The 26596-nt window shown below is 41.7% G+C and overlaps 1 protein-coding gene across 1 annotated transcript in view; it reads left to right on the top strand.

Annotated features, from left to right (window-relative positions):
- COL4A6 (collagen type IV alpha 6 chain) overlaps positions 1-26596 on the top strand; it is a 139743-nt gene that overhangs the window by 77529 nt on the left and 35618 nt on the right. The window contains exons 4-13 of the mRNA XM_056359746.1: positions 10544-10678; positions 12778-12822; positions 18568-18684; positions 21196-21264; positions 22737-22772; positions 23202-23264; positions 23732-23767; positions 23907-23948; positions 24813-24905; positions 25945-25998. Of these exons, the coding sequence (XP_056215721.1) occupies positions 10544-10678; positions 12778-12822; positions 18568-18684; positions 21196-21264; positions 22737-22772; positions 23202-23264; positions 23732-23767; positions 23907-23948; positions 24813-24905; positions 25945-25998 (690 nt within the window). The remainder of the gene's footprint in view (positions 1-10543; positions 10679-12777; positions 12823-18567; positions 18685-21195; positions 21265-22736; positions 22773-23201; positions 23265-23731; positions 23768-23906; positions 23949-24812; positions 24906-25944; positions 25999-26596) is intronic.

Raw genomic sequence — 26596 nt, 5'->3', positions numbered from 1 at the left:
CTCTTAATACAAACAGCTACATTAGTAGCTAGAATACCTGCTGAGAGAGTAATAAGAAAAGATTGAGCACTTTTTATGAAGATTCAAAGGCAAGCTTTGAAATATGAAGGTTGTTCTTAGTTTTGCAGCATCCAAGCCAAGGTAAGTTTTTCTGCTTTAGCTGGAATGCAGTGAAAAGGTTGACATCCACACAGGAAACTTCCATAAGAAGTGTGAAAACTAGGGGAGTAATAGCCTCAGTAGAGCTACAGCTGCTAATTAACAAATTAATATGGTACTAAGTTACAGTATCTTCATTAAAATGGTCCTCAGTTGTGGTCCTTTTGAGAGAAGTTGCTGCTCTAGAGTAATTACCATGGAAAATAAATGATCAGTCTCCCTTCAGGTGTGTCATACACTATCACTTTTTCTCAGATTACATCTAGCCATTTTTTTATTGTCATCTGTTCAGATAAACTGCAGTCCAATGACATTTCCTGTTATCGGCTCACTCCTACAATTCATTGATCACCACCTTCAAAGTAGAAGTAGTAAATCTGATGGAAACTAATAAAGTCTTTGGAGTCAAAGACAAGACTTTTCTGTGGCTGTGATGGATGGAGTGTTCCTGAGCTATCCAGATATCCCATTCAGAGTGAAAGTCTTTGCCTGGCGGGAAACATTTTGGAGGTTTTTGAATCTATGCAAAGTAAACAAGTACTTCGAGTAAATTTTCTTTGAATAACCAAACCCCTCCAGCCTTTTACTGTAATTTAAAAATGGGTTTAATTTGGCATTGCAGCCATCTGGGAACTTGGTTTAGCTGCTGGTAGAAACTATCAGAAAAAAGCTGGAAGTAGCTTATCTGTAGCTGAAACTGCAATAAAGAGCTCCAGTGAGTGAAGCTTCTCTAAAAGTTTTGTAAAGTATTTTTTGTCTCCAGCATGAGGCCCTTTAGAAAGGCCAAGAAGGTGTCATGTAAGTGATCGCTAGAGCTCTGTAACTGTTTTCCATGCATGCAAACCTCAAGGGTTTTCTTTTTGTTCATTACTGGTTTCTTCATCCTCGTTCCTTTCGTGACTGGTTGAATGTCATGTTTGGGGAAGTTCTGGTGCTAGAGGACACCCTCTGTTCCCACAGCATGAGGGAAATGGAAAATTGTCTGTATCATCCACCGAGCAGAAGGGGCTTCCTTAACTCCTTTTCCCTCTCTTTGCCTCACCCTTCTGGGTCTATTTCTTATCTCTGAGATATCTCCTTATCTCTGTTACTGGGGGAGCAGGACGTGTCTTGATTTCCAGTTCCCAGGCAGCAAGACAAAAGTGGTCAAATGTAGGTATAACGTAGTATTAGAAACTGTGAACTAGCGGAGAGGTACTGTTGACCTTTTCGTTACCAGGTCCCTGTTTCCTTCCTTCCTGGTTCAGTCTTCCATTTTCAACATCCCTCAGCTCTGGATGGGTACTGTAGAGGCTTACAGACAGAGAATTCTGTGTGTGGAAGGGTGAGTTGTCCCGAGATGTGCAGTTCATCCTGCTTGTTTGCTTCTTGGAGAGCTTGGCTGCTGCTTTCTGAGTGCATAGCCTGGGCTCTCATAGCCAGTGCTTTCGTGGGATGCAGGAAAGTCAGCGTCTCTACCCCTCAGTGCAACAGGGAAGACCAAACCATCCCATCTGCTCAGGAATAGTTCCACTGGGAAAATGCTGGTAGGGGCAGTCTCCTCCTGCCAGATCTACTCCTTGCCCACATCCCTGCTCTGTCTCAAGAAAACACTAACTTTTCACAGCCTTTGCTTGCAAGGGGAATTAGATGTTTAAAAATTGGGTTTGTTGTTTAAAAAAAAAAAAAAAAAAGGACTGGAGAGGAGCCCGAAGCAAATTAACAGATCTGGACACAGCGGACCCTGAGGAAGTTTGGAGTCTGTTCGGCTTCAGCATGTGGCTGAACCGTCCCTGCCTTTCTAGATACAATGTCCCTTTAATGGTCTTAACAGGCCTGACACTGGCAAGATTTCACTTGTTCAGTACACTACTTAATACAGCTAATTTTCTACTGACAACATTTTTTTGCAACAATGAATCTTCTGTCACTTGAGTCCATGAAGAAGGCAGCTTGGAAATGCCAGCCAGAGGGGGGAGGTCGCAAAAAAGTTCACTGTAGCTGTGCAGTTAAACAGTTCTTTAGAAACACATCAGGCTTTTTTGGTTTGTTCTGTAGGGTTCTGGGGCTAAGTGGAAGGGAAAACAGCACACTGCTGCATGTTCTTCTCTCCTCATAAACCCGTAGCAGATCCCTGAAAAACTTGCGTGTTGTAGGGTGTATCTTAAGGAGAGTCAGAAGCTGTGGCTTCGTGGGCAGCACACCTGATGTGACTGCTGGTGAAGTCACTATGATTCAGTATCAGTTTTCCCCAAGGGACTTGACTAATATCTGTTATTAGTGTGGTATCTTCCTCAGTATGGGCTAGGTATGACTCCTTCAAATGGTTTGTGAAAAATAGAATGCTTGATCTTACCAAATTTGTTGGAGAGACTATATACACACACACATATATATTGTATATACAGATATATACACACACATAGCACATACTGGAAGGCCTGTAGCCAGGTGTTGGAAATGGAATAATCTCATTTAATAAACACCAGTGTGTGTCTGAAGTGCACCCATGTTTTTTGTCTCTAGCATGAGGCCCTTTAGAAAGTCCAAGAAAGTTCATCCATATCGTTTGTCCTGTGAAAAGCAACAGAGAGAAACAATTAAAATATGAGATGAAACTAAGTGATCCCGTTTGGTTATCTGATTGAAACAAGTAAGTTATTGAGTAAGAGACAACTGTAAACACAAAAGGTAAAAGCAGACTGCAAAGTATTTCTGAGGACAATGAAAGTACTGCCAGAAGTAAGGACAGTAAGGCTGAAGAAGCAAAGCCAGCAGTAATTGTGGGCTGCCCTTCTTTGCACATCACTTGTCTGTAGTGTAACGTTATGGGTTACTCCAGAAGGAAGCAATTTTAATTATTCTTTTCATTCACGCAGTTTTCAGTAAACATGAAAACTAATTAGAACCGGTTAGCTGATATTTTGCTAGAGCAGTAGTGATTTAGATACCTGCTGGTCTGTATCAAGGCTTTACCCATCTTCTGTTTTGGGGACTGACTGCTGAGGAGCTGTCATTTGGTCATTTTCTACTGCCGCGCTGTCACCAGAGGTGATGTGTGCATTCTGGGGCAAAAAAAATTGCTTTACATATGTTACCTTGTCTACTTCCCTGTGCAACCATCAGGAAAATAGAAAGAAGTCCTAGAGAAACCCTGTGTTTTCTTCTGAAATAACTAATTCTTTCATATTAAAATTCAGCTTAGGACTCGTGCTGCTATCAAGAGATGTACACAGTATTCAGAAGTGCCCTTCCCTCAGTTGAGGGCAAGAAAATGTTATGACAGCTGCTGTCCTATGTGAACAGGTCGGGGAACTGTAAAGGCTTTCTAAAACATTTTTTAGAGATTAGGCACCAAAGACTTGAAGGAGAGAAGATGAACTGAGGTTGCAAAAGACCATAAAATCTCATAAACCACTCAAATCTTTGGCTGTGCTATGCTCTTTTGTTAAATAAAAAAAATGCTTAGTTCATAAGTAAATTGAAGTCAGTTAGACCTCACTTGCTGCAGCATTTTTGCTAAGATTTCACAATCGTGCAATCCATCCTTTCAATATAAACCCTATTTTTTTGGAATGGTGATGAGTGTAATGTAATGCCAGAGCTCCGTGAGGTGTGGGAGCGGTTCCTGCCTACTGTAACTCACCTCCTCATTCGTGCCTCATTTCCTCAGTTGCCTCTAAGTCAGGTTTAAACACGTGCATGATTTCAGAGTAGAGCCAGTTGTCAGTCTCATATGCTGTCTACATGAATTCCTGTCCATTTGTGTAGGAACTGAGCGTTTCCCTTCCAGTTTAAAACACAAAAAGGCCCTAAAGATGTCAGTCAAGCTAGAAGAAAATCCTTTGCCTGTGGCAAGTGGTGAAAAACTCATCTCTGATGAGGATGTAGCACCTGAGCCTCATGGCCAATTAGCTTAAACAAACAGTGGGTAAATGGGGATTCAGGGTGATCGCCTCTACTGAGATGATGCTCTGGGATGCAATTCATCAGTATCTAGTCTCTGAAAACTGTGATAACGGTTTCATGCAGTTTTTTGCTGAAATAAAGGCATAATTCTGAGTGATGGTCATGAAACGGGCAAGAAAATGTCATTCAAATATACACCATAGCTCCTTAAAAATAAGCTTTAACTCATTTTCATACAACAGTTATTCATTTAATTGAAATGCAAGGTAGGACATCACTATGGTTTGTAAATCCTGCTGCTTGTTCTTTATTTTAAAAAATCCCTGTGATTAATATCTTTTTATTTCTGTAGTGCCAGTCTTGCTGTATGATGCTCAGTGTTAGATGTGGATCCCCTTCTCTCTAGGGTGCAGTGCAGGAAAGCTGTCTCCTAGCCAGTGCATCTCTCACACAGATGTTATAACCCACAAGTGACTTTCGCTTACTTTCATGTTATCTGTGTTCTCTGTGGCCTGGAGCCTTCCCACATGCTCTTACTTTCTTATCTCTAACTTGGACATTTCAGTACATCAAAGCAAAAAAGCAATCTGAGTTAAGGTCATCCTTTAACTCTCTCACACTTTCTTTTAAAGTAGTTATGACGTATAAAATGGAATAGTTACTTAAATTTAACACTAAATCCCTTCTGGCATTGTCCGTGGTGGGGAAAAAGTATATGGTCTCTTTGTATGCTACAAATAGAAGTAGCAAATATGGGGAATTGATTGAATCGGGATGTTCCAAGAAAGTTTTTAACCGGAAATTGAGCATTCTAGAAAAGAAAGGTTTCAGAGGTTTAAATATCCAATTTAAAAATAAAGATTTTTTTAAAAAAAGTCTAGGGTTTGTATGCCTTTTTATATTTATAATGTGGTAAAGCTTCCATTGCTACTTTAATTAAGTTACTGAAGCAGAGGATTCAGGAAGCAAATGATTTATGGAGTCAAATGTCATCAATTTTATTAAAGCACTTTAAAAATAGGGTGTAAACCCACATATATATATATGTATGTATATACATATATAAAAATGCACACACACATTTTTTTAATCGCCTACGTTTTGTACTTGTGATGATGTCTAGTCAGACATAGTGGAAATAACAGAAGTATTTTTTGACAATGGAGTTTATCACATGAACTAATTATTATGAGAAATAGCCTGCAGTTGCTCATTATTACATTAAAAGATTGCTCCTGAGATGACCAGAGCAGCCTTGACAGTCTGCAGTGTGGGCATGCGAAGTGCTGCTTTCCATAAACAGAAAACTTCTAAAATGAATTATGATACTAAAAATTTAACATGGTACAGGAATAATTTGTCTCTTTTCTTAAGAATTTTAAAAAATTAATACCCTGATACCCTTCCTAAAAAGACAGACAACAACAAAAAAACAACCTACAAGAATTTTGGGAAGGCGATGAATGAAATAGGATTGTTGCAAGAATATTTTTTTCTGGTCCTTTATTTCTGTGTGTATATACAGTTTGGTGTATTCATCTCATGCTGTGTGGGTAAAAAGCTGTGTAGAGGAACAGTAAATCATATGACAGAAATAAAGAAGCCATTTTGAACAAGAATTTCTCTTAAGTTTTTAGAAGAAAACCTGAAGAATAATTTTAAAGTACAAAGCATTTTTCAGTAGGGAAAATAATTACTTACTCTGGAATGTGAGCAGGGCACTGGATACCTGACCTGTAATTTAGGAAAATAGTGAAGGGTTTTTCATCAGTAATTATTATTATTACAGTAGAACTGTGGGGCCCCAGTTGAGACCAGGACTCTCTTGTGCTAGGCACTGTGTATCTAGCCAGAGATAACCACTGCCGCAGGAATCTTGCAGCAAAGGCAGAGCAGACCGAAGAGGAGAAGGGAGGAAAAGGAGGTAGAAAGTAGAAGTGGTTAGCCAAGGTCATGGTGCTCACTACGGGACAATGCTGCCTTGCACCGATAAATCTCCTGTAGATGCTTCCTTCATTCAGCGTGAGTTGAGTCGTGTATCGCTTTTTATAATGTGGCATCCCATGGCCCTGATTGACATGAGTAATGCCGTTTGCCTGTGTGAAAGAGCATCTCAAAGGATCAGTCCATTGTACAAGCTATCCTGTACAACCTGGGATCCAGGTACACAGGTCTTCCTTGAAAGTTTCAGGCTACGTTCTGCTCAGTGTGTGCAGTAAATGAGGAGATACATTTTTAGGGCTATAATGATTTAATGATTGGCTTTTTGATTTGCCTTAATGTAATCAACCAGTTATAAGATGCTTCAGACTACAAATCATTTGCTTATGAAGTAAATCTTTGTCACTAGCAATATTTTGTGTCAAGAGAGCATTTTTTATGGGGGAAATAACGGATGAAGAAGTAGAAAACATAAGACCCTTTTTATAAAATGTGGTTGCTGAATTCTCATAAAGAGGGAACTATGTGTTAGTTTGAGAAAACATGAATATCCTTAAATTCAATTGGTCTTTTCATACACCGGACCTTAATTTTGCTTAGAAAAATAATAATGCTTTGCTGCTTGAAATACGGCAGTCTATGAATTTACTAACTGAAGTAGGGATCAATTCTGCCCTACCTGATTAGTAGTATTCTGCTTAGTTACTAGCCCTGCTAAACTTACCTCACATTTGTGAGTTCCAGTATCCTTTTTTGGTGATGAATCACTGAGCTAGTATTTAGTAGTGAGTGGGACTAGTAGAACAGTCCCCCAAGTAAGCAAGCACGCTTTTTTTTTTCCTTTTTGTCCCTGAAATAAGGGGCATGTTCGGTGGTTCCATACCACTGCTACGTGTGTTCCTTTGCACAGCGACAAATCAAATAGATTTACACTTTATTCTCCAAGCTCACAGAGGCAATGGGGGGGAAAAAAAAAAAAAGAATGTTTGGAATTTGCAGTGCTACGTGTAGCAGCTCTGCTTCAGTGGGCGAAAATTTATGTGGGGTATTAGTTGGCAAAAGGGGTATGGACAATAGAGAAACTGTAATGTATTTGATTGTGTAGCAGTAGAGAGGCCCCATCGTTACCCACCATACCGGCCTTTCCTCGTGACACCCTGGGATGCAGATGCATTGAAAAGGGTGAAGGGAAGAAGGCACATGTTGCTGAACCTTTTCCATCTTGAAACACACTGCCATCAAATTGCATTTTCAGGCCATTTTGGTTTACTGCCTTCTACAGTGGGGCGATTCAGAAGGAATGGGAGGTTCCTATCCCAGCCATTTTTTCCTCTTGGTTACCACACACTCAGAATGGAAACCTGAATGTCTGGGACATCTCTGTATTTTTAGCAGATTACAATGGCTGAGCACCTAACAGAGGTGCATATGACTCATCCTGAATTTGTGGCATAAACTTGGTCAGAATCCTGAAATTATCTATGGAAATGCCATGGTGTATCAAGAAATAATGCCATTTTTTTACCAGCGTTGTATTCATTACAGAGACATGGGCATCTCATTTAGTGCTGCTTGTGTAGTAAAGGCCTGGTGCACGAGTAAGTTTGAGAATGCAGGTCATGGTTTTGAAATATATGAAATTCTAACGGGCCTTTGAGAAAACATTCACCAGTCACAGTAATTTCATAGACTTTACCCTTGCTTGGTGTTATGAGCGTTCTTTACTTTCCCCCTTTTTAAAAACGGTTGTAATGCGGCCAGGAAAACAAAATGATACCATTTGTGTTAATTACTCATGGCTTTTCTACAGACTACTGGACTACATATATTAAAGAATAAAGATTAAAAATAGGGAGCTCTGTTGATTCACTGTGGTTTCAGTTTGATGTAATCCACATTTTATGTGTAAGTTTGTCCTCCCCGCTGAGAGATGCTTTATTCTTTTTATCTTTTGGATAAGTAAGAGCAACCTGATGCCAAAGCATGGTAAAGACAAGGCACTTAACTTTTTACCGCAAGGTAAACTCATTGAGGTCAAACAGTAGTTCCACCTGGGGCTGAACCCTGGAAGTTTACCTTGTGGTAAAACCTGAGCCTTCATTGTGCTTTTATCCGGGAATTGCTCCTGCAAACCACAGCACTGCTCTTTATAATGCTTTTGTCTTGGGACAGTTCATGGGAGTGCTACTGAGTGACGAAAAATGCTGCTTTTTTAGCAGTGGAGGCAAGTCCTTTGTTTCAGCATAGAAAACATGATTTCCATCCACATAGACTTCAAAAGAAACAGTAGGGATTCTTGAGAGCCTGATTATCATGGCATAATCACATTATCAGAGAGATTAGAAGCACTTTACTGTGTCTTTATGGTTTAGTGACACTCTAAGGCACTGAAAAAATCTTTAAGTGCTGTTAAAATCTTTCTTGTAAGGCACTAATGCAAAAGGGAAAGAACATGTTTGATTCTTCTGTCAGAGAGCTGCAAAACTGAACACAAGCAGAATGTGTAGTTACTGGTCTTTACTGTCTCATCTAGATGTATTTCTCTCCAAGTGACCTGCAGCAAAGCAAAACAAAAGCCTCCTAAAATTGTAATTCCTATCAGTTCCAGTCATTGTGAAACACTGTCATTAACCAGACAATCAAAGTAATTGAATACAGAAGTGTTAGCAATTCGAACAAGTGAAGAATTCACAGTGGGTTTTCTCTAGAAACCTTGGTGGACTCTTGGATGCCGTGGCTTTGTGGGTGGTGGCTGGCTCTAACAGTAACGTGCCAGTTTTGAGGGTTTGTCTCCACTGCTGTGTTGCCTTGAGGTAAACAGTCCACAACCCATGTCTTTTGAGATGTTGTCTGAAAGACTCTGAATAGCTTGTGACTAAGGGAAGTTAAAAAAGTAAAGCTGGGGCTGCAAGTGAGAGCAAAGCATGTGATTTTCGTAACATTACTTGTTTTGTACGGTTGCCAAGGACCACTGAAGATTTGGGGATTAATGTTATGATCATATGGTTTCCCAATATAAAGGATTCCATTGATAATTAGCCCAGAGTGAAGAAAGCTAAAAATAATAAACAGAAAAGCCTTTTCAGATGGGAGTCTGTACCTCTGGAAGTGCACGGTATGGACAGTGTCTAGACAGAAAAGGTATGAAATAGAAAACATGCACTTGACCTCAGTTGAAAGGCCAGGTTGAAACAATCACAACAGAAAGAGCGACACAGGGGCATTGCTGTGCTTTAAAAGAAAACTGCTCCAGCACAGAAGAAACATAGACTATGGGAGGAGATGTTTTAGCCTAAACGGGTACTAAAACTGATCCTGGAAAAAGAAGTTTCAAAATCAGTTACAGGTTGTTTCACTTTGATGATTAACGTGTAAAAATGCATTTTTAAATTAACTCTAAAGTCTTTTACCTGCCAAGCCATGGAGTCAGGACTTTGTATGTCTCCAGCTGAGATTACTAAAACACTTGCAGCAGGGAGCTGCATTCCTTCTGTTTTAAGGAGTTAGGGAATAGAAGGGAAACACACTGCCATGGACATGAGTGTAGAGGAGAACTGAAAGGAGGGTGGGTTTGTTTGGGTTTTTTTAACTTCCTCCTGCATTCTATATCTTTTAATGTAAGGCTTGATTCTTTGCGTGGATAACTTCATGGAATCCAGCCTGTCTTGCTAGTAGAAAGCATAGCCCTAAACCTGCCATTTTCTACTGATACTTTGGGACCTGAGACTGTTGATCTCTCTCCAATTCTTTCTAAACAATCCAAATGAAAAGTTGAAAAATGTTAACACAAAACTCTGCGTTAAGCGTTCAGCTGCCAAGAGGCAGCTTCTGAGGTTAATAAAAAAATCAAAGCACCTACAGCAAATTTTTTTAAACATTGGCTTGTTTCAGAAGGCAGTACCAGGCTACTCTGCACATCCACGCAGCGCTAGAACAATGGAAGTTCATCAGTCCGACGTGAATCTCTGCAGTTGTAGAAAACGCTGCCATCTTCGGGCACTGCTCACTCATTGCACCCTTCTTTCTGTGCTCCAGAAATCAAAATCCACAGCCCTGACTATAAGCTAACCAGGAAAGCACAGTGCAGTCGATCCCAACGTTGAGCCAACCATTGTACTAGTCTCAAATACTCAATAAACTGTGCCTTCTGACTGCATGTGACCCATGCACTTCTTGCATTTTGCCTTATCTTTTTGTTGTGCTTCATTTAATGCATAAACAAAACCTTTTTGCACTTTGCAGCTTGGAAATAGAGGTGCAAACTCAAGAAGCAGCAGCCAGTTTGATCTCAAAACACTTGCTTTCCCCTGTTCCTTCCTACAGCAATATAGGTAGTAATAAATCTTTCAGGAAAAAGAGGAGATTTCTTGGTATTACTCACGACTTAGCTGAAATAACCTCTGAAGATTCTTAATCTGAGAATGTACAGGGAAAACTTTAGGATGTCCTAGCTACCCTGAGAGATATCAAATTGCATTAAAGATTGAGTTGGATAGAGTAATTACAAAGGAGTTTGTGAACATGATGCATCTACTTATTTTTTATTGTATTTTAGGGTCGACCAGGACCTATTGGGCTTCAAGGACCAATAGGTGCACCTGGATTCACTGGCCCAGAAGGTCTGCCAGGAGCAAAAGGTGAGAGAGGAGCAGTGGGCCCCCCTGGACCAGCTGGACAGAAGGGCGACAAGGTAGGCTCAATGGTGACTTTTCTGTCCCTCCAATAGATCTGTGGCCTTGCCTATATTTTTGAATGAATAAAGATAATCTTGGACTATCTGCCCAGGGGTAAGAACACAACAGCATTTCATCAGTGTCTTTAGAGAATCCCCTACTTTTATTTTTGATTGAGAATACAGTTCCTAAAGCTGCTGAACATTGTAGCCATCCTGGTGCATGAACCATAGTCAAATGAGTATTGCTGTTGCAAGCAGTCTTTCAGTTCGCGTGCCATGGGATAAATGGGGTTTACTCGCACTACAGAATCATAGAATCATTTAAGTTGGAGAAGACCTTTGAGATCATCAAGTCCAACCGTTAACCTAACAGTGCCAAGTCCATCACTAAAACATGTCCTTAAGCACTGCATCTGTGTGGGAACACTCCCAGTTCCCTCAGCAGCAGCTCACAAGACTTGTGCTCTAGACCCTTCACCAGCTTCATTGCCTTCCTGCTCCAGCACCTCTGTGTCCCTGTTGAAGCGAGGAGCCCAAGACTGAACATGGTGTTGGAGGTGCGGTCTCACCAGTGCCAAGTGCAGGGGGACAAGCACTTTCCATGTCCTGCTGGCCACGCTGTTCCTGACACCAGCCAGGCTGCTGCTGGCCCCCGTGGCCACCTGGGCACAGGGCTGGCTCCTGCCCAGCCGGCCCAGCCAGCCCCCCCAGCCCCTTTCCCGCCGGGCACCTTCCCAGCCCCCTGCCCCAGCCTGCAGCGCTGCCTGGGGCTGCTGTGCCCCACGGGCAGGGCCCGGCACGGAGCCGGGTTGAACCTCACACAACCGGCCTGGGCCCCTCGCCCGGCCTGCCCAGACCCCCGGCAGGGCCTCCTGCCCCCCCGCAGGGCAGCACTGCCCCAGCCTGGTGTCCTCCGCAGACCGGCTGGGGGTGCGCTCAGTGCCCTCATCCAGGTCATCGATAATGATACTAGACAGAACTGGCCCCAGTACTGAGCCCTGGGGAACACCATGGCTCTCTGTGTTCAGAGAGACCTGGAACTGGTTCCTGTGTAGAAGATCCTGAGTTGGTATCTAGAAAAGCAAAAGTAATGTGCACAATTAAGAAAAAGACAGATAGTTTGGGTACCAGGACATGCAGAGCAGAGTTTCTTCCATGTTTTCCCAGCTACTGATAGGTGAGCTAGTTAAATGAAAACTAGCTCAATTGTACTTTCATATGCTGTAGTTACACCCCCTTCTCATAAGACAAAGAACCAAGTAAACTGAACATGATGGCAACGAAAGTCATTGCTTTGGTGTTGCATTCACCTAAAAGGCAATGGAAGATTCAAAACAAGGACTGAGTGCCAATATGAGTGATGGCATTTTCATAATTGTAGCAGATAACACTGAAATCCTTAAACCCAGATTCTGGAAGGCACAGAAACCCAGGATAGGAACTGCCCTTTAATGATTGGAAACAATTTCCTTGCACTGCTGTTTCTATCCATTTAAATGGATACATATGCAATACCAACGTGCATTCTATCTCTTTATCCTTCACGGAAGCAATATACTTTACCTTTCCAAAGGAAGAGCAGTTTAATCTGGATATTCTGCTTACACAGTCTGTTTTGCTACTATCCAGAGCAGAGCAGCAGAACCAAGAGAGTGGTAATTACTTGCAACTTAGCCAGGGGTGGTCTGATGTTAATACTGTGGTCTGCACATCCCTGGGTGGTGCTATCCAAGTGTAGACAGAAAAACTCCTAAGTCCTGTTGAAGCTCTTGGAAGGTCAGGTGTGATACTGAGAATTAAGCATATACTGGATTGTTTATTTTCCTGGCATCTTGTTTTCCCCAGATGTGCAGTAGGAGACTATATTTTAACTTTAAATTGCCTGATTAAAACGTTCCTGAAACACTCATTTGGCATCTAGTCAAGCTCAGATGCTCAAGTTCCTGTCTTCACTGACCCCTGCGATCAGAGAGGATCTGCATTAAATAGTTTGCTCCTTTTGGTTTTGAAAGCTAAAGTCCATCACCAGAAGTGTTGGAGCAAGAAGCATCTCACAGGTAACTGAAATATACAGATTGATGAAGTGAAATATAACATATACTCTTTTTCTTCAGGGCCCAATGGGAGTTCCAGGATTTCAAGGCATCAATGGGATCCCGGTAAGTTTGCGTATGTAAATATAAATCACCAGAATGTTTGTCACAATCAGAAGCACGTAAGCACAGTGAGACTGTCCTAGCACATGAATGGTGTATCTCACAAGTGCTCACTTCTCCCTGGAGAGAAATGGCCATGTTTGTTAGTCCACATGGTGATTCCGTTCTGTTTTGTAAGAGGTTTGGATCCTGTTATGGAAAGATAGGAGGTTGATAAATCTCAGGAAGGGAGCCTGAGTTACACAGGGATCCACTGCATCATTGGTAAGCTTTTCTTTCAGCACAGTGTTCTGTCAGCACCATGTCTAGAAAACACTGTATCATAAAATCATAGATTTGAGGACTTGAAAGGGACCTCAGACAGTCAAATGGGCATGGTCAGCTGTGCTTCAGGCCATTAGGTGTTTCCTAGCCAATTCTTAAAACCTGCTGATGATGGAGACTGACTTCTTTGTTAGAAAAGCTTTGCTAATGTCTAGCTTCAGTCTTTCTTTCTGCTTTCTCTTAAACCTCTTAGTTCACATCTTACTCGTCATGGACACAGAGAGCAGATTGTTCCCTTTTACTTTGTAGTAGCCTTCTTGCATGTGATAACTGTTATTAGGTCTCCCTTAATCTTCTTTTGCTATGATGTGAATGAAAACAGTGATTAGAGCTGAGGCCCTCCAGAGAATCCTTGCTTCTTTCTCCACTAGGTGCTAGTTCTGGTTTAGGTCTAAGCCTTTCAGAAACGTAAGACAGGAAAGAGAAATTGCTGCATTTTCCAGGTGGTAGGTGTAGGTGGCCATTTTCCCTGGCCATCAGGATTTTTTTTGTTTGTTTGTTTCATTCTTTGGATCTTTAACATTCTAGTGACAGTTGTTTCCTTTCAACAAATGATGTGCCTAGAGTGTTTTGACCAGCTTTCTTCTGCTTTGGTGTTCCCCGAAGATGTTGTACAATTTACCTCAGGGGAGTTTTAGCTGGGCCAGCTTTAGAAGTTGCTGCAGACTTCCTTGCTCACTCTAAACTATTCAGCTCATCCTGCTTTCTCCTTCTGGTATTAGAATTCTTTTTCTTTTCTTGATGACATTTTTCCATCTTCTGTATCCTTGTGTCTTCAGACTATACTCATGCTCTTTCTCATCTTCTCTATTTCCTCAGCTGGCCAAGAGCTTCAACAGTTGAGCCATGTTTTCTTACTTCCTATCAAAAACTGAATTGTTTTGAGGTATTGGCTGAAAATGCACATTTGGCCCTGTAAATGAGCCTGTTTGATTCCAGTTCCTTCCTGGCCCTTGTCCTTCTCTCCCCCTCTGCTCATCCTTGCCTGTTTTCTCTCCTGCTCTACTCCCTTGCTGCTGTTTTTTTTCTTTTCCCACCAGCCAACTCTCTAGCTCTGAAGAGAACAAGCTGTTCCCATAATACTTAATTTAATTGAACACACTGTGGGAACATGCTGTTCTCGGGATACTTTTTCAGATGAGGCTCTGGAGAAAGGGGATTCCCAACAGTGAGGGGAGGCAGAGATACAGCAACAGCCATTGCCAGGTAGTTGGCAGCAACAGGCATTCCAAGGAGTAGGGGAGGTAAATGAGAGGATTCAAAGCCTCCAGCATATGCAGACCTCTCTCTGCTTTACAGTGTTCTGCAGGTGGGCTCATGGGAAAGAGGCAGGTTTTGCTGGTCATAAACAGCAAAGTGCTCACTACTGTGAGTCTTCTGTGCGACCGTTGCAGGACAGAATAAGGGGGAAGGGCAGCTAGTTTGTACTGTTTATGTTCTAGCCATTGTGATAAATACTTCTATTCTAGGGTGAAAATAGCATCCCTCACTGCTTGAGAAAATATTTATGCTTTTGCCAGTTGCATTTCAGGATAAGGGAGTAGCTTAGGTTTGTTGTGAAATTTTTATGAACATATGTACATCATATGGATGGATGAAATGCAGAGCAAAGGAGAGAGAGCACGTGTGTGCTGATGCGTGTAAAAGAGAAGTAAAAATGTATTGCTATCTCTGCACAAGAATTAACATGTAAATACGAAGAGGGATTCTTCATGCTAACATGGGCAGGTATTTTAGTCATGACCAAAGGACTGTAAGGCTGTGATTCAGAGGGGAATCCCACTATTGACCTTAAGGGAAGTGGTGTTCCACAGAGTTCCTTCCCTGGGCCAATGCTGGTGGCAAGTGAATCATGTTGTTGCAGCTGGCCTGCCTAATCCCTTTAACCTAGTAAATACAGCAGCTACATGTGTTTATTGCTAGCCTTTCACGTCACACTGTAGAAGAAACTCTCAAATCCTTGGCCCTGCTCGGGAAGTTTATTTTTTCCTGTAGGACAAGATTCAAGGACACCTGGCAAAGGCTGGAACTGGAGATGGGAGATGTATATAGCCTTTCGTGAACTATCCAAGGAAATACTTCTATGAAAAGTGAGCCCTTGTCTGTACCATGAAAGCTAGAGCTACATGGAGAGACAGAGTTCTCTATTCTGTGACCCTTCTAGACAAAACATAAGCACTTGGTGATGGCTGTAAAAAGACCGCTTTGCCATAGCAATCCATGAAACTGCGTAATCAATTAGTTTTGTGTTCACTTTTAATTGCATTTGTTTCCCTGTTTTTAAGTATTTGTTGAGCTCTCCTGTTGGGATCACCTTTGTGCTGTTTGATTTAGAAAAGAGGCCCCCTGGAATCACAGTGTTAGTATATGAGCAAGAGTCAGATAAAGCAAGTGCCTGGATGAACAGTTCAAGTTTCTTTATCTGTCTCAGAGGGAATGTCTCCTTTTGTGAGAGCAGAGAGCACAAGCAATCTCTCCAGCCTGTGTTTTAGCTCAGGTCTGTGAACAACTCACCCTGCCATGTATAAGTAAAGCCTGTAAAAGCCTTCTGCCTTAGTCAACTGAGGTGCTCGTGCTGAATTGGCACATCCGCCAAACAGGAATGGGAGGAGGTGAGAGCAGTGAAACTATTAACCACCAGGTTTCAGGTCAAAACTGCTCTTTAAATCAGTATTTTAAATCCCTGGGGGAAAGGTTCATTTAAGCCAGAACGTTACAGCTCTCAAGGAAGTCAGTTGTGGGTGCTCAGTATCTCCTCAAGTAAGGTTCTTAAAACAAAACATTGCAAACTGTGATAGCAGGATAGCTAGAAAGTAGGAAATCCTGTGGATGTTTTTCCCTAAAGCAAAAGAGACAGCGGAGGGGTGTGTGTCTGTGTCATGCTTTGGCTCAGAAACACAGACATGGATGCCGTGGGACTAAGTGACGGGAACACAGATTTATTTCATACACATAAGAAATCACTGTGGTCAGCAAACTTTATGTCCTCTCCTTGTGAGCCCTTCTCACATATTAAGAAGATACCAAAATCCTTTGGGCCACTTGCAGGCTGTGTTGGTCCAAGAGTTAGGAGATCTCACCCAAAGTGTTTCCCAAGACATGAGGCCACCAGTCAGCTGCCTGCCATGGGCTGGCTGTTGGCCAGCACTAAAGGCTTAGCGCTTGGCTCCCTGTTGTCCGGCTCTGAGGGGCAGATGTTGGCCATTCAGCTTCACTAAATCTTGCAGCTGGTCACCTTATGTTGTAACCAGATACATGTGCACTTGTCCCACGTAGCTTCTGGTTTCGTTGGTGCTGTGAACAAAGTGAAAGACCTGGTAGACACTGGCCACTCTGGCCTCCCTCTGCTGTTACAGCCTGTCCTGTCAGAAACTTGCTGCTCTTGGCTATGACGTTCCACATGAACGGAGGAGGTGGGCTGCCACTGATTTGTTCCAGCTTCGGGAACCAAATGAAATAGTTTCTAAGAGACAAACCTAAGTGGCACTTAATTGGTGCTTCAGCCTTCTCCTGTCACTTTACTAGGGCCTGGCAAGTCCCTGCTTGAACACCATGTGAGTGTTTTGACAAATCGTCAGGGCAACTGGTGCTATGTATGCAGTGATGCCTGATGCTAATGGTTTAAGATGACTTCATTCCATGTCCTGAGGCCTTGTTTAATCTCAAATTTATACTTGTCTGGGTGAGCTGCCGTGATCCTGTAGTGGAGACACACTTCACATTCATTCACTTTGCACCTTACTGACTGACAGAGAGCAGATCTGGGCTTTCTCCCCTTCTCTCCATTTTGTTGGCACAAATTGCAAAGCAGTTGCCAAATGAGCTGGACCAAGGAACTCATCTGGCTGAAAATTAACCTCATTAAGAAACAGCACAGTTATTTCTCTGCTGTATTGGTTTCCTGCTCCAACTCGCCTATTCTGCCTGTGTCTGTGCCAACACAGGGAAAAGGTAGGTGTGAGTAAGCAGGAGTGTGCAATGGCCCTCCTGGCAACAGCTGAGACCGGTGATCAGCTTGAGTATTTACGTAATTACGGCCTAAGTTGCTCTGCATCCTTGGGAAAGTCACTGCTACTGTGTGCTCCAGCTTCATATCCGTAAAATGAAAATTATAGCATTCCCACATTTTTGCAAGGCATTTTAAGATCCTTAGATAAAAGGCTTTACGTTACTGCAAAGTTCTTATTGGGTTTGGTCAGAGCATATGCTCTTGGCTTGGACTGGGAAGACCTTTTGCATCACACATGTGTTTTGTTTTAAGTGTCAGGCATGAAGAATTGTTAATGTTCTGCTTTATCTCCGTTTTATCCATGTTTATTTTTTTTACTTTCCTAGTGTGAGTCATAACTTGTTTAATGCCATATCTTAAGGATGAATCTTTGGGATCAAACAAACGTACTGTTGGGATGAGTCAAGATCAGGGTGTACAGAGGGGAGGGGGAGAACTGTCAGTTACTGATACTATCTCCATAAGTTTCATTTTAATTCCTGCCACAAAATGCCACCTTTGAGTGCCACAGAACTCATTTCTATGAGAAGGGTAGAATAAGGAGCTGCTTGAAACCTGGGCAGTGTGGCTGACAGTTCTGCCTTTCCGTGTTTTGCCTACACATAGCTGTATGACACTGAAGAATAAGTAACTATAGTCTCAAACTTTGATCTCCTTTGCACCGGTACCATGCTGAATAACTCCAGTCAAATTAACAGAGCTATACTAGGGCTAAATATGTGTGAAATCAGAATTAGGTACACTTACATTCTACTCTGCTTGATTAATAATGGACCATTACAAATTCAGTCTTTTAAATGCTGTTAGTTTAATTGAGTCTTTCTCCCAGTTGCTTTGCCTAAGATTTTAAGTTTAATATAACAAGAAAAGCTGTTTTGCCTGAATGCCCGATGTTGGAGCTGTAACATCTGTTGAACTATTAAAGCAAAGAATCCACGCTGGAGAGGAAGAGAAGTCACTGAAACTTTAAGCAGACTGCAGTTATAAATGCTGAGTATTGTCAAGTCTGCCTCTGCCCTTGTTTTTACATGAGCAACTCCCATCCTGGTGTCAGGTGCACCCTCGCGTGCTGTTCTACACTGTGTTACGTGCCATATGTTTCAGACTGCGGTGGGATGAGTATTGCCCTTTTGGGACCTACTCATGCACAAGTTATGTACTTCAGGAAATTATCCCTTGGAGAAAAAGGTAATTAAATGAATGCAGCCAATGTTCTAGGATTGAAGCTTTGGGGAGGATAAACAATGCTGGCCGAAGAAGGTAGTTCTGTTGCAGTCTGCCATACGCTGGACTTGAGTGGGAGTTGTGTGTTTTGTTTTGTGTTGCCATTTGGAAGATATCAATTTTCTGGGGACAGTATTACTAATGAGATAATGTATCCTGTCAGTCATTCTCTCTTTTTCCCGTTTACACAGGGTCACCCTGGGCAATCTGGACCTAGAGGTCTGCCTGGCCTCGATGGCTGCAATGGTACCACTGGGAGTCCCGGCGTTTCTGGATCAGATGGGTTTCCTGGCCTGCCTGGGTTGCCTGTACGTCCCAACTTGAATGTGGTGTTCTGTAGTCACTAAGCTAGGATTTGCTTTTCCTGCCATTGTTGGAATAGTAACTCCCAAGTACTTGGGAAGAACCCTAATAACCATAAGCACTGTTAGAGCTCAGTATCATTTTCTTACTGAAATTCCACTCTGGGGATGATCCTGTGAATTCAGTATGCTCCCACACCAAGTTATACCATTGTCAGTGGCAGTATTTAAGCTAACACGGAAGAAACCATGATGAAGTTTTAAGAAACACAGTGTCAAACATCTTCCACCTGGCATGTTTCAAGTTAGTGGATGCTGCTTCAGGAAAGGATCTTACCACATGTTCAAGTCTATGTATCAAATATTGGATGCCTTCTTTCAGGTCTGAAGATAGTCAAAAGCTTCACTCTCACTGAGTGACAATAGGATTTACTTTTCCAGGGTACATGTTTTACTTTTGAAAACACTTTTCTATCAGATTGGAGTTTTATCTAGGCTGCATTAGACATCTTGAAGTTAAGTATCTTATCTATTCATCTCCCCTCTTACAGAGAATGGTACTTGTAAGAGCGCTTCTCCCCATCTACTTCTCAGGGTGAAATGTCTTTGGAGATACCCATTTTTCTGCATTGACTGCAGAGGAAGGGGAGGTAGCTGGGTCATGTTTTAAGTGGATAGGGTTGAGTTTAAGAATGGATAGGATTAGTTTAAAGAACTCTACGCTTAGATGCTTTTGGGACTTATAGTCTTTTATAGGAGTGTGTGGTTATTTTTGAAGTGTAAGCAAAAAGTATTTGACTTGGTGTTAAATCATTTGACAAATTTTTGAATATTTGTTCACATTCAAAGCCTGATCTTACAAACACAGGTCATGTGACTAATTGTACATGTAATGGAATTCCTTTGCACGTATACATGAAGAAGAAGAAGAAAGCACAGCTGGCGGGTGTAAATGATGCCATTTATTTCAACATTTCTAAACTGTGCTAAGACATCTTTACAAGTTCTCCAGACCTGAAATTAATATGATGCTGAAAAATACAGAAACAGTAAGGTCAAATTAAAGTACTGTTTTCTAAAGTAACTGATTTACTTGTAACTGCTGCTCACATTTCTATTTTGTAATGCTTCTAGGATTACATTTTATCAAGAAAGCTGCTTGGATCAGCCAACCCCTCTCAAATTAATTTGGCAATTAAGTGAAATCATGTCAGATAAGTTGGATGAGATGATCAGATTAGAATGAATTGGGTAAATCTAGAATTATAAGGGCAGCTCTTTCAGATTCATGCAGTCTATCAGTTTTTTCTCTCATTAATTCTAAACAAAATTTGGTGATTTAATGTGTTAACAAGAGATAGAATCACAGACTGGTTTGGGTTGGAAGGGACCTGAAAGCCCATCTAGTTCCAACCCCCTGCCACAGGCAGGGACACCTTCCCCTGGACCAGGTTGCCCAGAGCCCCGTCCAGCCTGGCCTTGGGCACTGCCAGGGATGGGGCACCCACAGCTGCTCTGGGCAGCCTGGGCCGGTGTCTCACCACCCTCACGGTGAGGAATTTCTTCCTAATAGCTCATCTAAATCTCCCCTCTTTCAGTTTAAAGCCATTGCCCCTTGTCCTATCACTACTTGCCCTTGTGAAAGCTCCCTCCAGCTTTCCTGCAGCCCCCGTCAGGCACTGGCAGGCTGTGCAGGGTCTCCCTGGAGCCTTCTCCTCTCCAGGCTGAACCACCCCAACTCTCCCAGCCTGTCTGCACAGCAGAGCTGCTCCAGCCTCTGAGCATCTTCATGGCCCCTCCGGCCTCCCTCCGACAGGTCCGTGTCCTTCCTGTGCTGGGCCCCAGAGCTGCACGCAGCGCTGCAGGGGGCTCAGGAGAGCAGAGAGGCACAATCACCTGCCTCGACCTGCTGGCCACGCTGCTTTTGGTGCAGCCCAGGATACCGTTGGCTGGCTGGGCTGACAGCGCACATCGACAGCTCATAGTCAGTTTTTCACCCACTAATACCCCCAAGTCCTTCTCCTCAGGACAGCTCTCAATCCACTCGATCCATTGCCCAGCCTGTACCTGTGCTTGGGATTGCCCCAACCCACGTGCAGGACCTTGCACTTGGCCTTGCTGAACTTCATGAGGTTCGCACAGGCCCACTGCTCAGGCCTGTCACAGTCCCTCTGGGTGGCATTGATGTGTATATGACCAGGAGAGTTACACCATGTCAAACAGATTCAAATAGGATCTTAAAAGTTGTTGAAGGCCTAAGATAAAAGGGAAATCTAATATAAACAGGAAAATACCAGAGAAAATGTTTGCAGAACCTTGTTTTTCTAAAGCCGCAGGAAGTCTTAAGTTCTTATAATACCACAGCTCCCTTGACAAAGCTGCAGTGATACTTTTGCAGTTTAGTGGAGCCAGGTATTTGCCTTGTTCATTATGCTGAATGTAAATTCTTTCAAAACTAAATATTTTTTCCAGAAATTTATTTCTGACACTTCTTTTTTTTTTTTTTTTTAAAATCAGGGTCGTCCTGGCCCAAAAGGCCTTAAAGGAGAACCTGTTTTTGCTCAAGGCAGCCTTAAAGGAATGAAGGTAAGACTTGTCATCCCATAGGCAAAAATGCAGTACAAGAAACACTTATGTCCTACAGACTGCAGCACTGATGCTGCAGGTTAGATTGCTCATGATGCTAGACGTGGGTATGCTGGGTATATATGAACGCAGAGCTGTGAAAAAGGCCTTATGAGAACTTCAGTAATGACCACACAGAATAGTCTCAGAACTTGGAATTGCTTGGTCTTTGCAGAGTTCTTGTTCATCCCATACTGGAATGCTGGGACATTGCTCATCCTGTTACTGTTCAGTGTAGTTGCTGGTCCATCACTTGTCTCTGGAGAGCCAGCACCATTTGTTTGTGGTGTCGAACCATGGATGTGAGGAATTTCTTGTAAGCTTGTCTTGACTTATGTGAGGTAGCATGTGTGTTTCTAGATGCAGATGTAGCAAAGGGCCCTTGACCTACGCCTTGAACTTTCACGTAACTGATGTATTTCCATGTGCCAAGTTTGTTGAGATAACATCTCAGGAAACTCACATGTGCTTGTTAATATTTCTGCTGTGAGATCCCAGCTGCCTCCTAGCTTTTTTTGTACTGGGAGGTACCAGTAAGCAATCAGTCACATTCTCGGTTTAAATACATGAATATCATATCCCACTTAGAGTATTGCATCCTTTGCTGCTGTGAAGTCAGGATTTTACTCTCTCTCTAATAAGAACCTCACCCTGAAATGTCTGTATCAAGTCTGTAATTTTCTTTCCTATACAGAAAATACAAACGACGGAGAGACAATTTCAGTTTATTGTTCAGAACAGCGAATGCGTTCTTGAATATGCTTATATAAAAGATTTGGTTCTTTGTTGCCTTGAAACAAACACCCACCGCCTTACCATGGTTTTGATTTTTGCCAGGAGTACTAGGTTTGGAATAAATTTACAAAGGATTCAGTACCTCTTGTGGTACTGAATTCAGCAATGTTTAGCAGCCTCATGCTTCATTAAATACTGAAAATATTTTATTCTGTCACGTAAGCTGCCTCACACTGACTTTATTGGTTGAAATGAAGAACTTTTCTAAAATTCTACCCACATCATAAACACTCATAAAGTGGTAAAAGTTCAATAGATCTTTATTTCTTCAGTATTTATGGGAAGTACAGATAATTTGATATACTAATGATATACTTTTATGTATTTTTATAGTGGTTTTGTACTGGAAGTTTTTATAGTGTACTTTCCAGTTTTTTACAATTAATACAATTTTTTTTCATGCCACTTTAGTTTCTCTCGTTACCCATAAATAAACTGGTTGTAATTTCCCTGGAGGTTTGGAATCTTTCCATTACCCAATTGAAACATGGAAGCACAGGTGTCAAAATATTTTCCCATTTACGCTTGAGCTAATATTAACTAACAGCAAATATTGCTATTTTTACAAAACTTAATGTTCCTTATAGTTTGTTGCAATAAAATAGTGTAATTTTTACTTATGCATTTATAATTTTTAGGGAGAAAATGGTCTTCCTGGATTGGATGGAATTTCTGTAAGTCATTTAGTTTGGAGAATTATGATTTTAAAGAATATTAACTAGTTATTTTTTCTTGTATTGGTTCTCAGGGATGCTTTTCAAATTAGTGGGCCATGTATTTATATGTGTGACCCCAGTAGCATGAGCAATTCCAGCTTTGTAATGGTAGGAGTGGATCCACTTATTGGCAGGGGAAGTCAGATTTTTTGCTGTTATCTGCTCCATTTTTCATTTTTCAAATCAAACTGTCTTCTACCTTTGAACTCTGTAACTTTAATTTTCAAGATGCATTTGATAATATGAAATGGATTGTTACAGTATTTAAATCAACATACTTAATCAGGGGATATTACTTAATGTTTCCTGAGACTCACTTTGTCTTTGGTTGGGGTTTGATGGGGTAAGTGCTACACATTCTGTATTTTTCCTGTGTTGTTCTTATAGGGCCCAAAAGGTTTTCCAGGTCCTGTAGGTTCTGCAGGCCCTATAGGATTACCAGGTTTTCAGGTAAGAGACCTCAACTGTTGCACTTGTTGACAGAAAAGTTCAAATGTTGGCAGTTTTCCTTCCTTGTTTGTATTTGCATCATGACAATGAGCAAAAGCGTGTGTGCATCTAAAAGGAGTAGCACAGCTGACTTCAGGCGTAGGGTACTTGAACTTTGGTAGTTTAATCTAATCCCAAAAGGGAAGGCTCCTCTCTGGAGCAGTGTGCGGAGCAGCAGTCATCAACGAGGGTTCCAGCAAAGCCCTAAAGTGCTGTCTACAGACCCTACATCATACTATTCTGAGCACTTCCTCAGAAAGAATACGCTGTTATAGATGTGAAGACTTGAAGATCATGTGTATCAGTTAATTTTGCTTTGGAGGCAAGAGATGAAAATTCAGGTACCACTGCAGATCCCAGCATTGCTCCAATTGTGTGTATCCTAATTAAGTCAAAAGAAATAAAATCTTGCTCTTGTTCACTTTTAGGGTCCAATGGGTCCCCCTGGGCCACCAGGTCCAAAAGTAAGTACCTACCTCTCCTGTCTTCCTTCTACACCTGCTTGTTGGCTTTTTTAACAGTGCTGTGGGCCTAGATGATAGTGATGCTGCTGTTGTGGTTGGTTTATTATTCATTCATCATTGTTTTTTTTTTCTCTCCTAGGGTAACATGGGACTAGGCTTTCAAGGAGAAAAGGGAGAAAAGGTAAGTGAAACTTATTCTGTTATGGAAAGAGCATGAGATAATACTCTAGTGTTCCATCATAGCTTGATCCTCTAGAAAGTTACTAGATTCTAGCATTTTCTTCTTTTCCTTTTTCTTTTTTTCTCTTGGACTGATTGACAGTCCAAATACTGAAGAGTCTTGCTGGTTTCTTGTCTGCTGGTACACAAGAAAAGGATGGGAGCTTTCTCCAGATGAGGAAAAGGGAAAATCTCAATTAGCACAGCATTTTCATGGTTATTGAGACATGAGGTTATTAGACATCTTTAAATCTCTGTCTTTCAGTTTCTTTGGACCCTCAGGTCATGTATTGAATTGTTGTGCCAACTTCATTCTTTTTTGGCTTTCATAATATTCTTTGGGACAACTGATGTGTAATTTATAGTCTCACTATCCTAAATGGGTGTCCTGCAGTCTTTGTGAGAATTTACATTGGCATAATGGAGCTTCTTCTCAAAGTTCTCAGTGTGGGACTTGATCCTGCTGCTGTTAAAATTGGTTCTCAGCATTCTACATTTCTAATTGTTTATTGTCTTCTTTCATATTTCTTCCCAAAGTTTTTCTGGAGTGTTTTCCTGTTGATTCAAAAGCTGTACCTTTATTTTTTCCCCCTTGCCATGTTTTATATCCACAACTCTTCTGAAACAGATTTAATGCATTTTATTAATCTTAATTTTCAGTCTGATCTTTGGACTTCCATAACTGAAGTCCTGCGCCAGCATTCAGGCACACAGATATTATGTATGTGGGATATAATTAGAGTGGCTCTTTTCTGATTCACAAGCCATTTTCTTAGGATATCAAACATGTTCTGCCTATGTTAATGGCTTCCTCTTCTGCCAATAGGGTGATGTTGGGCTGCCAGGCCCTCCAGGTCCCCCACCATCCACTGGAATACTGGAATTCATGGGATTTCCAAAAGGGAAGCAAGGAGAAAAGGTCTGTAAATTCAGTCTACAAACCCACCCCCTCCCCATGCTCCTTCATTCAGGGCTGAATGAAATCACTGGACAGTGAGAGCTGTTGTATTTCCAAATCAAAATGATTTTCTGAACTGGTTTAATCTGCCAGATGGCTATTGAATGAAAATATTCTTGGTTCCAAGCATTGTGGACCACTGGAGAATGCATACTCTCAGAAGGAGAAATCTGAAAGCTTTTTAAAGGTTTTCATCATTAATCCTAAAAATAAATGAACTGTAGTTCATTTCTGTTGGACCTGTGAAATTGTGTCAACTGAAGCAAAAAACCCAAATCCATTTAGAAAAATAAATAAAAAGCTCCAGTTCTTTTCCTTTGGCTACGATGCACACTACTCTGAAATAACTGGATTTGTCTCCTTTACTTTGTTATCCTGGCATTTACTGAGACACATACTCATCAGTGTTTTTATGAAAGCTGTATGGATCTTGAGTTAAAGATTCCCTACACATCTGAAATTTAGGCATACTGAATTAATCCGGGACCTATACAGGCTGGTTTGGGAGCCCAGTCTGAGCTTGCCTAAGCCCCTGCATAAGTCATGAGAGATACAGTCTTACTTGGTGGAGTTGTATTAGTGGGAGGTGAGATTCAAACAAACACCATTCCTTTTGGCTCACTCTTGAATTTGTAAGCGGGATTGTGAAGACATTATGATATCTCATCATGTGTTTGCTGCTTTCCATGAAGTACTGTGCATGCTCCAATTCCCTGAAGATATGAAATGCTTCTAGTTTGACTTCTAGCAATGGAGGGCAGTAGAACAGCAGTTCCCAGGTGGTGGGATTTGAAGCCATGGGAAGTGGTCACAATCTGTTGCATGCACTGGCACTGTGCTGAGAGACACTATATCTGGCACGTGATGACACAAATCAAGTATACTTGCTGACAAATTACAAGGCCTTATTTTAGGAGTCAGAAGCATGATGGGTAGATTGGGAAAAGTCTTGCTTTCACAGGCACAATGATTTATTGTGTTTATCTCTTCCCCTTGTCAGGGTGAGCCAGGCCCCCAAGGATTCCCTGGAGCCAAAGGATTGCCTGGCATACCGGTAAGGGCAGAGGAGAGTTTTTAATGTGGGCCTAATGAGTTAGATGGTTCAACACACTCGGAATAGCTCACAAGGTCTCTACAGGAATTTCTAGAAAACACTTTGAAAATCTGATAAAAACATCCACAAGACTTTTTGAAGAGTGTAACTGTAATCTGAATGGATTTTGTAGAGAAGAGAACGCTGTCCTACTACAGAGGTTTACAAAGCAGCCATCATTTCAGTGCCTGGAACTGCGGTTTGCCCAGGATGCCTTCAAGCAGACGTACCCCTTGCATGGCCACTTGATGGCAATGTTTCTTGATGTCCCACAGACAGCTAGACATATTTTTAAAAAATCCCTTGGGGTTTTTTTTTTCCTTTTAACTATGTTTAATCATTTTTTTTTTTTTGTTATTTTGCTTTAAAGTTGTAAAGCACATGCAGATCTTTCTGTCTGTCTCTATATAGCCAGTTTTAAAATGGGCTGTTTAACATTAGTGCTCATAAACTCAGGAATGTGTAGCATCTTCTCTGTATGAATCAAGGACAACAATTTATTCCTGGATTCCAGAGAACTATTTCCCAGCTTATAACCCTTTGTAAACACATGTTATTT

The sequence above is a fragment of the Falco biarmicus genome, chromosome 14 (assembly GCF_023638135.1).
Source record: "Falco biarmicus isolate bFalBia1 chromosome 14, bFalBia1.pri, whole genome shotgun sequence".
Lineage (NCBI taxonomy): Eukaryota > Metazoa > Chordata > Aves > Falconiformes > Falconidae > Falco > Falco biarmicus.
Note: the sequence above shows the minus strand (reverse complement) of the source record. Positions and strands in the feature narration are given on the sequence as shown.